This window comes from Galeopterus variegatus, unplaced genomic scaffold (assembly GCF_000696425.1).
Source record: "Galeopterus variegatus unplaced genomic scaffold, G_variegatus-3.0.2 Scaffold3401, whole genome shotgun sequence".
Classification (NCBI taxonomy): Eukaryota; Metazoa; Chordata; class Mammalia; order Dermoptera; family Cynocephalidae; genus Galeopterus; species Galeopterus variegatus.
In genome coordinates this window covers 91,355-105,094 of record NW_007729512.1, presented here as the reverse complement: position 1 = coordinate 105,094, position 13,740 = coordinate 91,355, and the positions used below count along the sequence as shown (strand labels likewise).

General features: G+C 46.4%; 1 protein-coding gene across 1 annotated transcript in view; it reads right to left on the bottom strand.

The window, feature by feature from the left end:
• Positions 1-540: 540 nt before the first annotated feature.
• LMX1A (LIM homeobox transcription factor 1, alpha) overlaps positions 541-13,740 on the bottom strand; it is a gene marked incomplete at its 5' end in the record, with an annotated part of 42,259 nt that continues 29,059 nt past the window's right edge. Inside the window, 5 exons of the mRNA XM_008584901.1 lie at positions 541-701; positions 2,621-2,791; positions 4,925-4,994; positions 6,424-6,501; positions 10,631-10,803. Coding sequence (XP_008583123.1) covers positions 541-701; positions 2,621-2,791; positions 4,925-4,994; positions 6,424-6,501; positions 10,631-10,803 — 653 coding nt within the window. The remainder of the gene's footprint in view (positions 702-2,620; positions 2,792-4,924; positions 4,995-6,423; positions 6,502-10,630; positions 10,804-13,740) is intronic.

Below are 13,740 nucleotides of genomic sequence, written 5' to 3'. Positions count from 1 at the left end.
GTAAATTATCTCATTTTATAACTTAAGTTCATCAAGCATTTCCTTAAATATAGTTCACACTGAAAATAAAGTTACTTTTGCTGTACAGTTGGTGTCTGTTATAATTAGGAATAAACTTTGATGATAAAGTATGAAAGGTTACACAGTCACACACACATCTACCTGTCTGTCTATGGTTGTATAGATGGATAGACATATGCACCTCTTGACAAGAGCTTCCCCAAAATGGTGGGAAGTTGTTAGGAGTCCCTAGGTATCTAGTTTGCATGAGAATGTCTATATTAAAAGTCCCTGTCCTTAACGATAAACACATCTTCATATCTAATGCTAAGACTCATCAGAAACATTAAACTATGCAATCCATAATGTATTCGGTCTTTGGAAATGCTGAGCTACACCATATCATTATACAACAGCATCCCCAACACAACTCCCTCCCCAACCCACCTCTTCCCTGGCCTCCCGTCCTAAAGCCAGTGACCCCTCACATAATACAGTTGTTGCATATGGGAGCCTAGCCACAGAACTCTAGGGGAAGACTCAAGAAGTGAAGTAAGAATTCTGCATGGAGTACAGGTGGTCAATGGGGTTTCCCACTCTGGACTGCAGGGGCCCGGCTTCTGAGGTTGCTAGAAAACAGTCACCCAGGTTACTGAGAGAGGTGTCATCACTATCCAGGTCATGGAAAAGGGGTTCAGCACCTGAAATGGAGAAGAAACACTGGCATGAGGGTCTGGAAGAAGAGACTCACTTCACTGCTAGGAAATCCAGCTCAAATCAACAAATGTTTCTTCAGCACATCCCCCAGGTGAAACTTTCCAGTGGGTGTTGATGAAAAGGTGGGGGTCGGGGAGAACTACATAAAAAAGCAGGAGGGGGCATAATCCCCACCCCACAAAAGGTCTATTGTCTCTTTAAGGGGCTTGTGTCCAAAGTGCAACAACTGAAAACAATATGAATTAGGAATACAACAAAGTGCTAAACTGAGTACAGCATAAGCAAACCTCAGAGTGTCTAGACAAGGAGTGTGGGGAGTAGGCAGAACACGTTACCAGACGCTGGGGAGAAGGGGGCAGGGCTCCTGCAGGACTTGAGCCTTCAAAATAGTTCTTAAAGGAGAGATGGTATAAAAGAAAAAAATCAGCTCTTCAAGTGAGGCTAAGGAAACCTCCCACGATGACATTTGTCCTTTCGAACAGCAACAGCATACTGAGTGCCTGCTGTTTCCACAAATTTGTACCACAAAAGAAAGGAAGGTTAACTGCTAACCCTCAACTAATTTACACCCTTGATAGAGATGCCAGTAGGGAACACTGTGGAACAGCTGAGGGACCACTGCAATCTGAACCCAGTGGGTTTTACCTCCACTTCAAGTAAATGGGAAAGGTGAAAACTGGAGTTTACATAACTTGTCATGGGGCTTTGATTATTCCTTTTAATAAAGGACTCACCACAGGAATCCTGTATATAACAAGACCCCTGAGACTCTGAAAACTTAAGAATTTGCAAAAAATCCGTTTGCCCTGTTTTCCCATAGCTGTGGAGTAAAGAATGTTACAGATGCAACAAGTGTATTCTCAGGAGGCAAAGACGACAGCCATCACTGCAACATGCACATATATCTCTACAAATGCATGAATAACTGAGGTCAGCCGGTGATGGTCCTGCAAAGGGCCAGATCTTAATAAGTGTTTGTGAATGTATGACATGGGAAGGTAGGGGTGATTTTACAATAAGTAGTATGGTTTTTTAATGAAGGTAAAACAGAAGCCGTTTGACAAAATCTGTGATCGGAGGCTTATGTCTCTGATGCTAATCATTTGAAGTCTTGCTGAATTAAACTTTATTTTTAGCTATCAGAGTAATTTATCATGGATCACACAATATGCATTGATGCATTGCATCCACCACTGACCTTCTCTATATATAAATGTTGTGACCTATACTTGGCCCTGAGATTGAACTTGAGCCTTCCACTCCAGAGCTTACCCCACCCCACCAAGGTCTCCAGGCCCCCAGCTGCTGTTCATTAGCAAACTGGGCAGGTTGGGGAGGCTCAGCTATTCACACATTCAGCATTTAATTTACGCACCCGTATAGGGGAGATACTTTCCACTTTACAAGTCAGTTTCTGTTTCAGGAATCAAATTAGAGCACCTACTAATACCCACAGTAGAATAGTCCAATTAGAAAAATTTGTCTTCCGTGCTTTCATATATTTTCTTTCTTTAGGTAAATGTTTGCTTAATTAAGGCCTTCTGCCTATGTCAGCACTGATATTGTTTGCAAATATATTAAGAGTGGTATCTGGCATGAAACACAGGATTCTTGGAATTCCATCACAACAAGCTGGTTGTCAGTGAAAGCACAACCTCCTATTTAAAACTAACAAAGCAGCAGCTTGAAAACGAGAATGAACGAAAACATTACTAATGAATATGCACGTGGGTCTTTCTTCTGTAGCCACTGGTCAGGTGATTCTAGCAGAATTTTGTGAGGCATTTATTCTGCTTTGGAGCTTCAGTGGGAACATAGAAACTGCATCAATGTGTTTGGGAGGGCAGGAGAAACCCAAGCAAGCAAGGCATGAGAGGGCCCTGTGGGCTTGAGGCCCTCTTACCATAGGGGTGCATGTGGTCTCCAGGCATCTGGGGTGGGGTGAGCCCCTGTCGGAAAGGATCAGAGCTGTAGACACTCTGCTCGATGGCCAGGAGTTGCTGCGGGGTGGGCAATGCCGTGTAGGGGTTCATGATCCCTTCCATGCCAGCATTCCCACCACCATTTGTCTGAGCTGTGGAACAAAGAAGAAGGCAGGTCATTCTCAGTGTGCAGCCCAGCAGGGTACCTCCCTGGGTCCTGGTTTCCTCATTTGTAAGATGGGATGGGATGAGCAGACATCAGTGGTTCCCAGCCTGTGCCCCACCAAAGACCATCAGGGATCACCCTGGAGGACAAGGATGGGGTGGGGGCTGGGCAGCTGGACTTTGAGAGCATCCTTCAACTATACCATGGAAACAAAGGGTTTGATGCCATACTCTGGTATGGCAGCAACTGGAAAGGATGACTCTAAAAATCCTTCTGGGGATAACCCACTATAAGTCTGTCCTTCAAGTGAGAATCATGACACTGGCCCAGCTGACCTTGCAGGGCTGATATGAAGATTCCATGAGACTCTGTGTATGTGCTTTGGGATTACAACTTGCTACACTTGTGTATAGAATTGTATAAGAAAAGGAGGACTCAGTTCCTACCTCCATGTCTTCCTGTGGTTCTCTGAACATGGCTCCATCAACTCTTAGAGACTCTATTCTCTACCAGCCTCTGCTTTCTTAAATCCACCCTAGGAACTACCCTTATAATTCTTTAAACAAAGTCCCAAGCACTATGAGTTTGTGTTCTCATGATGCCTTTGAGCTTCTTGGCCTACATGGAGTCAACTCACATGGCTCCTACTAAGGTCCCTCATAGCCATGACCCTCTTCGAGCTTCACAAGGGCCCTGTCAGATAGGGCTAGCAGGCAGTACGATCCCATCCTAGGCACAGGGAGATTGAAAGTGGGTCCCAGGCCACACAGCACTGGGGGTGGAGCTGAGGGCAGAACTGAGGCTCCTGCCCAGCTTGCTTCTCCACCCTTCCCAGCACCCATGCTCCTATTTCATTTCTTCTCTCCCTATTTAGCCTAGAAGCGAAGAAGCTAAGGGAACTCTTGGCTGCAAGAGTCAAATTCTAGACACCTAGCCCAGGTGTCACACACAAGGCAGGGTCCACCTAAGGTCAAGGGGCTCTGTGGAGGAGCCTGAGAGCCAACATCACATTCCGCAGCCTTCAAAGTGTGGTCCACAGACCAGAAGCAAGAGCATCACCTGGGAGCTTGTTAAAAATGCAGACTTTCAGGGCCCACCCAGACCTTATAAATCAGAATCTGCACTTTATGAGATCCCAGGTGGTTTATGTGCACATTAAAGTGTGGGAAGCCCTGCTCTAAGGTACAGCCATTCAAGGAACTCTCCCAGATGGCTAAGTTGGGGACCGTGTTCCTTTAAAATGACATTGTTGTTTGGGCTGGCTGGTTAGCTCACTTGGTTAGAGCATGGTGTTAGTAACACCAAGGTCAAGGGTTCAGATGCCCATACCAGCCCGTCGCAAAAAAATAAAAATAAAAAAGAACAACATAGTTCCAATCTATTGGTTCTTGATTTCTTTTTTTATTTTTAATTTCTTCGAAGGCTCCCACATCTGTCCCTCTTCACCCCCTCACCAATCCTCATGCCACCCCATCAAAAAAAAAAGACAAATGAAGGGTACCTCCAAGTAGGGGTGAATGGAACATAGAATCAGAGAGATGGGTTCTAGCCCCAGCTCCATCCCTTAGTGATCTAGGACCACGTCCAATCTCACAGAGCCTTTGTTCGCTTGTCTGTGAGATGGGGATAGTAATAACTTCTCTGCTCACCTTAGGGAGTGGGTACTGTAAGATCAAGTCAGCATGTGTGGAGTATAAAAGTGCTCAAGAAAGGAGGGGATTATTGTTTCACTATCATTATTTTTACTCTTTTGCATTATATTGGGAAGGAATAAGTCACAGTGGTGTCTTCTATTAAACTGCTGAGCCTAAAAGAAGAGGAGAAATGACACGTCTGACTCTGCACATGGTACTGACATAGTCTCCAGACACTGTGCAGGCTCTGGGCAAGAGAGCTTTGGACAAGGTTTGTGCCACCTCCCATCAGCAGATCTAGGTGTGCAGCCCAGGTGCCCTCAACCCTCTCACAAGATCTTCATCGCTCAGTCCTCACTTGAAGGTCTCTCTCTCAAACAGTTGTAAACTGGGCTTCGCTGAGCCTGGAAAGTCATTCAAAGAGACGGGTGGCTGGAGACCTGTGTAGGAGAGGCCTGGACTCTGGCGAGGGGCAGCAGGCTTACCAGAACTCAGCCTCTGGCTGTTCTGCTGGTCTTGCTGCTGCTGCTGCTGCCGCCTGGCCAGCTTCTTCATCTGATGAGGAGAGGACCACAGGATTAGAAGTCAGGGGACCTGCCGCAGGCTCCCGTGGGCAGGGAGAACCAGAAGTGAGCCCTCCCCTGAGCAGGCTTGGGTAAAGCAGAGGGACCGCTTCTCTTGCTTTTACCCAGCAAAGGAGCCACGCATGAGGAATGGCGTCCCCAGTGAGAGGCCTGGCAGCTGAGGGCTTTCCACTTTGTAGCAGTGGGAAGACGGCAGGGGAGAGGCAAGGGCACAGCTTGTCACAGCAGGAACAGGAATCTCCCCTCCACAAATAAAACTTGATGCTTAGGTGTGACAGTTTACAGGTGGTAGTGAGTGTGGCTGTGGGGTCTGCAGCCCAGGCTAGATGCGTAGAGCAATGGGCTGCTGGTGGCTATTGTCCCTCCTTCCCCTTGTGCTGACCTCATGTTTGAGACATCCACCAGAGATGCCTGCCCCTGGGTGAAGAGCTTGTCTCCCAAAGCACCCTGTTAACACACAGACTTCCTTGAGGGAACATTTTAACCCAGTGTTTCTCAAACTGTGTTCCATGGATTAGGGTTCCATGAGATGTTAATATACACTTTGTGTGTGTGTGTGTGTGTGTGTGTGTGTGTGTGTGTGTGTGTGTGTGTGTGTGGTGGAGGGGAACACTAGATATAAAAAAAAGTTTCTGTACTGCAAGATTTCCCAGAGCTTTAAGTGTGACCTTCTGCTTTATGGATCCACAGGCTAGAGAGCCAATCAAACTCATTGCACCGTGGAGTCTTTTTCTGATGGGTAACATATCACCAGCCCTGTTCTGAGGAATTCAGTCAGGAAAATGCCACCTTAACCAATCATGATCAAATAACGAGACAGGACCCTAGAGAAATGGGCCACAGAACACACATATTTTCAGTAGAAAGATAAATGAGTAAAAGGTCTAAAACAAAGACCAGACTGCAACGGGGAATACAGACCTTGATAGGATCCAGAAGACAGTATGATGGTTTGGGCCTGTATTAGTGAGGGGTGGGCACTGGAAGAGGGAAGTAATTCTACCATGACATAATGTTGTCTTAGCCCAGTCATATGTGTGCTACCTCAGCTTCACTTTGAAATTTTTAGAGAACTTTGGTATTTGGATTAGATCAATGTGAATTAAAGAACATGTGTTTACCAAACGACCTAGACATTTATTTGGACAGACAGCTGGCCAGTTCATAATCATGGCCACTAGGAATATCAAAGCCATTTCACTGGAACAAATGCCTCGTATCTCTCCTTCTGCAGGGCTGCTACAGCTGAAATGATTGTTGATAACAGAATTTTTTAATCAAAAGAACTATTCAATCCAATGAGTTAAGGTTAGAAAACCTGGCTGCAAGTACAATGTCCTGCTGCTATTATTTCAGGAAACCAGCAACACAGAGACAGACAAAAGTAGGAAGCAGATTACCTTGGCTCTCTGGTTCTGGAACCACACCTGGACAACACGGACGCTCAGCCCTGTTTCTGCAGCCAAAGTCTCCCTCACCTTGAAGAATTTGAACATTAGAAATATAGAAGCATTGTGATCTCAGGGTAGGAGGCAGAACATTTCCTATGTAGCATGTATGGAAGCCAACAGGCTGCATCTTATATAGGAGCCAGCTAGTGTTTAGCATGCTTCCCTCCAGGTAGAGATAGAGTCCTTCACCAAGTAAACAAAGGAATAATCATTAGTTTAGATGGGCATTCCCAAGAGGCATTTCTGGGTTTCTCGGAGTTTGAAAATTAGCCCTTCAAATGGTTCTTAGACATTAGTTAGGTCTATTTGGTGCTTTGGCTGTTAACCATGCGTACACATTAACCTACTTAAGGAGAAGGAAGGTAAAAATCACTTTGCAAAAACAAATGGTTCTCTCTTGTTCTCTTCTCCTGCCTAAGTTCATTGACCTAAATTTATGGTTTCGTCCCTCCTAGCTCTAGGTGAATTTGAGTGTTTCATGAATATTCATATTCACTGTTTGAGCCCTGCCCAAAGAAAATAAGATGAGAGCCATGCATACTCTGGAAGAGCCAGGTAGACAAGTCTGAGCCATGCACATGCACTGGGGCCAAGCAAAGCCAGGACAACCGGGATCTAGATAATGGAGATGTGTTTAAACATCTGCCCACCATGCGGGCACAGGGCAAGGAGCTAGCAAAGTGGAGAACAGAAGAGGCCAGAACCACAGATAGATTATCAGAGTGAGCCTGAGAGACACGGCCCCCTCTTGGTTCAATTCTGGGGAAGAGATGGGATTGAAGGAGCTCATTGAATAAACACATGAGTAGAGCAAACCAGAGGCCTTGGAAAGTAATTCACCTTTATCATGCTACCTGGGCTGAGGCTTAGAAGTGGAGTGATTAGACAAGGTTTTTAAAGCATATCCTTCTGCTAAGACAACTAGAATAGGAACATACGCAGGGGCCCCACCTCCACCTGCTGAAATTCTATCCATTCTTCAGAGGCCCAGCTCAAAAGCCACCTGTTTCACAAAGCCTCGCCTGACTCCCCAGACAGACATGACCCTTCCCTTCCCTGTGGCTCCCAGCTGCTCCTCTGTTAGGGTCCTCAGAGCTCTCTCCCCAGTGTTGCAGTATGTGTGCGCGCATCTCCTCCTCGCTGGTGGCCTGGAGGCCACCTGGGGACAAGCACCCAACACAAGGCCGTAGAGAGACTGGGAGTTCAGGACATGTAGAATAAGCAAATGAAGGAGGAAGGTTATGCTCTGACTTGCGCAAGTCTCCTTGGCAGGTATTTAACTTTCTACAAGTGCTTCCCCTGCAGGGGAAAGAAGAGTTCTGTAGGTGAATCTTCTCAAAGGTCAGAAGGTGTGGTCGACCGTGTGACTGTTCAGCAAATGCCCATCCTTCCCTCCCCTGCCCCATGGGGGTGTATGCTTCACCGCTGTATCCACATTGGGCTGAGCTGCATGACTTGCTCTGGTGTGTGGAATGTGAGTGGATGTGGTGCGTGTGACATCCAGCAAGAGGTTTTCAATGGCCTCCGCTTTGACTTGGCCTCTTGCTTTCTGCCATCCTCATGAGAACAACGTGCCACAGGAGGGTGCTGCTCTGTCAGCCTGGACCCTCGAATGAGAGACAGGTGGAGCAGGCCTAGACCTGAGCCCAGCTGGGCCACAGCCAACCTCCAGCCAAGGGGCAGGAAAGAAATGTTCGTTGGGAGCCACTAAGACTTTGGTTTCTTTTTTATCACAGCAAAAGCTGACTAATACAGATACAGATGCAGGAAAAACAATGGCACAATTTTTTAAAATGTATTTCTTTTATGAATTTCAATAAAAAATGTTTTCTTTTCTTTTTATTGTGTAAAAGTCAGTACTCAGCATATGGCAGGCAGTCAATAAATGCAAGTACTCAATAAATGGGCGCAGCTATTTGAGGCAGAGATTGCCAGTTGTCCCCAACATCTATTCTCTCCTCCCTCCTATCAGTAATTGACTCCTTAAGCTTTAGCAGGGCACATGGTCACACAGATTGACTCATTTCCCATAGGAAAATGAGCATAGGAAATGTGACCATAAGACTAAATTTTGGCCAATACATATGAGTGAAAGTGATGCAAACAACCCCTGGGAATGTCCTTAAAAAGGCAGCTGCTCACCCTCCACCTCCTCTTCCTCCACCCTCGTGGCTGGAAAAATGGTGACAATGGAGCAGCCCCTCAGACTCATGTGATGAATAACAGGGCTGCCCCAACAGTCTTGGCTTGCTCACTTCTGGACCGTGACATCAGAGAAAGATGACCTCCTATCTCATTAAGTCACCGGATTTTTTTTACATGAATGTTCACAGCAGCCCTATATGTAACAGCCCCAAACTGGATACGACCCAAACTCATCTACAGGTGAATGGACAGATGGACACATCCACACACACACACACATTCACACACACACACACACATCCATGCACACACACATATCCACGCACACACACACATCCACACACACACATCCACGCACACACACCCACATCCACACACACACACAGACCCACGCACACACACACACATCCACACACACACATCCACACACACACATCCACGCACACACACACCCACATCCACGCACACACACACACACATCCACACACACACCCACACACATCCACACACACACGCACACACACATCCACACACATCCACATCCACACACACACTCATCCACACACATACACATCCACACACATACACATCCACACACACACACACACCCACACACACCCACACACACGCGCACACACACATCCACACACATCCACATCCACACAACATCCACACACATCCACATCCACACAACATCCACACACATCCACATCCACACACACACTCATCCACACACACACCCACGCACACACACATCCACACACATCCACATCCACACACACACTCATCCACACACATACACATCCACACACATACACATCCACACACACACACACATCCACACACACCCCCACACACATCCACGCACACACACACCCACGCATGCACACACATCCACACACATCCACACACACACTCATCCACACACACACCCACGCACACACACATCCACACACATCCACATCCACACACACACTCATCCACACACACACCCACGCACACACACATCCACACACATCCACATCCACACACACACTCATCCACACACATACACATACACACACATACACATACACACACAATCTATACACATCCACATCCACACACATCCACATCCACACACACACACACACACACTCACGCACACACTCATCCACACACACATCCACACACACTCATCCACACACACACACACACTCATCCACATACACATCCACACACATCCACATCCACACACACACTCATCCACACACATACACATCCACACACAATCTATACACATCCACATTCACACACATCCACATCCACACACACGCACACACACACTCACGCACACACTCACCCACACACACATCCACACACACACTCATCCACACACACTCATCCACACACACACTCACCCACACACACACACTCACACACACACACCCACATCCACACACACACATCCACACACTCATCCACGCACATACACATACACACACATACACACACACATACACATCCACACACACATCCACATCCACACACACACATATCCACACACATACACATCTGCACAGCAGAATTCCGTTCAACAAGAAAGAATGAACTGCAACATGGATGAATCCCCACATCACCACACAAAGTGGAACAAGGCAGGCCACAAAAGAATATACACTGCAAACCAGTGTGTTTTTCCACTCTTTGTTAGGGCATCTTGGTCTATACCACAACTGGTACCTGTTGTTATTGTTATTCCCATTGCTTTCCATGGAATGAAAGGTGTGAGCCAGGGCCATTTGGAGTACGTATGCATGCCTGCAAGCATGGGGAGATTCTGTTACCTCCCTGGCCATAGCTGAATGGTCCCTGGAGTCTCCAATAGGGCGCATGTCCACCTGCACAGGCTCTGTCTGAACAGCCTTCCCCATTGCTCTGACCCCCAAGTATCCAATGACACCCCAGAGGAGTCCGGGTGCACACAGAGGGGTGGAGCCCAGTTCCCTTTCCTCCCTCCTCTGTCCTGTACCTTCCTGCAGGGCTTGGAGGACACTTCAAATGAGGCCTTGAATGCTCTCCTCTGTTGGGTTGTCAAGATGGTTCGGGGGCGTTTGGGGCGCTTGTGGTCCTTGCCATCCTCAGCAGCTCCTTTCCCTGTCCCATGGGCTGACTTGCAAAGGCTTTCTTCATCATCACTTTTGCCTAAAGGAAGCAGAAAACAATGTTGTGAGTCCTGTTGAAAGTCACTGACTGGAGATGTATGTTATACTATAACAAAGTGCTCAGGTCCACATCCCCAGGGTGGCTTTATGTGTGAATGCAATAACCTATGTGGTATTGATTTGAAAGCTTCCAGGAGCTAAGAAAAATACTCGAAACCCAGAGTCAAGAACCAGAAAGTCCGACATCACTCCTCAGAGCTTTAGCACAATATGATGCCCTGGCTCCACAGTTACCAGCTGCGTGGCCTTGGGTGAGTCACTCAACTCTATGACTCTATTTCTTTATCTACAAAATCATGACATCAGAGAATCTGCTTCACCGGGGTTGTGAGGATTAAATGAGTTTATACTTATAAGGCACTCAGAATGCTGCTTAGCATATAATAAGTGTTAGTTACTAATATTATTTCTCAGATATCATTTTTCAAGACTAGACCTGAAGAAGTTATATATAACTTCCTAGACACTATGTCTGAAATTCTAGATACTGCCAGGAGCTAGAAAATATTACCATTTAAAAGGCTGTACAGAAACAACATTAGAATACCTATTGGTACACATAACTGAGAATGGACAGATAGCACCAATTAATTAGCCAAAATTGCTTGATTATAAAATAAATAATTCTACTAAAGTAGCTGTATAACTATGTGAAGTACTTCGACTCTATATTCAGTGAGCAATTCAGGGGAAACTTTGAAAGGAAATGAAGCCTCTAGTATATGTCACATTCTCTCCCAGGCTCCCTCTTTCATCCCTCAGACTTCACACTTCTGAGAAGGTGCTTCTGAGGTCTGGGAAACACCGTGTGAAAGAGACTTCTTTCTACTTTGGGCACTAAAAGCCATAGGTTTTGTGCCCAAATTATCCTAACAAGAACCTTGCTTATTTCTGGTTCTTCACAGAGCTCAGCTGTCCTCTTTCCTCCAGGGAAAACCTTTGCCGCAAGGGCTTTCCCCTGCTCCAGTTCCTGCTGGCCACTTCCAGAAAGCCAGGATGAGGGGACCCACTGCATGTGGGCTGCTCATCTTTTTTCTTCCCCCGCCCTCTTCTGTGTAGAATGCTCATTTGCATATGCAATTTGAGTGTAGACAATCAGCTGAGTTCTAATTTTGGGCTCTGCCAGATCCAAAAACCTTATTTTAACTGAAAAAATATTTTGGTTTCTTCTTTCTATGAACATTTAAACATACAGTTTGAACATAAAGGGATACTAAATTGTTAAGTTCCTTGAGGACACGACCTTTTCAATATAATTGAAAAGGGACTAATGTAAGCAGAGCTAGGTTTCTGCCCCGGTTCTGCCTTCTGGTTTAAGTACGGCCCCACGCAAGTTATGTCATGTTGCTGAGCCTCTGTTCCCTCATTTGCATACTGATGACAATAATACCCACCCAGCTGGTGTCACAGAAGTAGTGCTGTTATGTGCAAAGCAACTAACTTGGCCATGGTACACAGGTGGCTCTTAATGGATGTTGTGAAAAAGATGTGTTCTCCCTCTGCCTCATCCCTTTCAACGGTACAAATTTAAAAACCCAAAGATTAAAGAAAAGAGTTCAAGCAAGAATCCTCATGACAAGGGCTGGCTCCTCTGGCATCTTCAACTTGGAGTCCCGGGGCTAATGCAGTGCATCAATCTTGGTCATACCTTGCTGTGGAGGGTTTGTAATCCACAAGTGACTGGTGCTCAATAAATAACAATAAACATTATTATTCTTATGATTTCCACATAAAAGATGTATTCTTGGTCCTAGACACATGTTTTCTTAAATAATAGTCTCATACTGAGTGGGGGTCTGAGTTGAGGTTTTTCACTGCAGGCTTTCATTGCTCTCTTTCTGCATACATGGCCCCAGCCAACAGAGTGAAGTTGTGTGGAATGTGAGTGTGTCAGTGCTTGTGAGAAGGACAGACAGAGGGAGGTGGGGTTTGGTTCCAGAAGGAAGTTTGTTCAAAACCCCAGAGGCAGGATGGCTGAGGGCCTCTGGGGTCCTCCTGCTGCTGTCACTGTCCTCAGCCTTGCCTAGGACATATGCACATTTCCCATCACGAAATAACAGAGAAGAGGGAGGAGAGAACCAGCTCCTAGGCTAGCCCTTGGTGCCCACTTTTGGAGGATGCAGAGAGGTGGCTTCTCATTCCTTCTCTCCACACCCCTGTACGGAGAAAGAGAGGAAAACATATTTGTTTACAGAGGTAGAGGAGGAGGAGGAGGGGAAAGAGAAAAAGAGAAAGAGAAAGGAAGGTGGCAGTAGCAGTAATGGTTGTCTCTGGAGTGTTTCTACTGTTCTGTGGTCTCTTTTCTCTCTCTGATTACTCCTTTCTGCTGTGAAAGACCTCATTCTCTCTTCTGTAGCTTCAGGTCCCCCATTTTGCCTTCTGAGAAGCACGTCATGCTCTAGACCAGGAGTCTACAAACTTTCTCTGTAAAATGCCAGAGAGTAAATAGTTTAGTCTTTGTGGCCTGGTGGTCTCCATCACAGCTACTCAGCTCTGCTGCTGCAGCACGAAGGCAGCCCTGGACACTGAATGGGTGTGACTGTGCTCCAACAACAAAAACAGGAACGAGGCCAGACTTGGCCTACATACCATGGCTTGCTGATCCCTGCCCGAGACCTCTCCTGACCTCTTGTTCACCATCAAAACTTACACATGCCATGTCCCATTCTTTTGGGCTCTGACTCTGGGGGCAGGAAGCACACTGCTCATGTGACACACCATGGGGTTAAAGGTTAGCATGGTTTGATGTGTTCTCTCCCGCAGTCAATAATGTATACACTTAATAAGAAATGCCTTTACCTAAACAGTCATCAATGTGGAATTTCAGGTGTCCTGGCCCATCTGAGTGTGAGTCTGAAGACAGAGGGACGGAGGGGCCTTTTGGCACCTCTCAAAGTACAGACATGCCACAACCCAG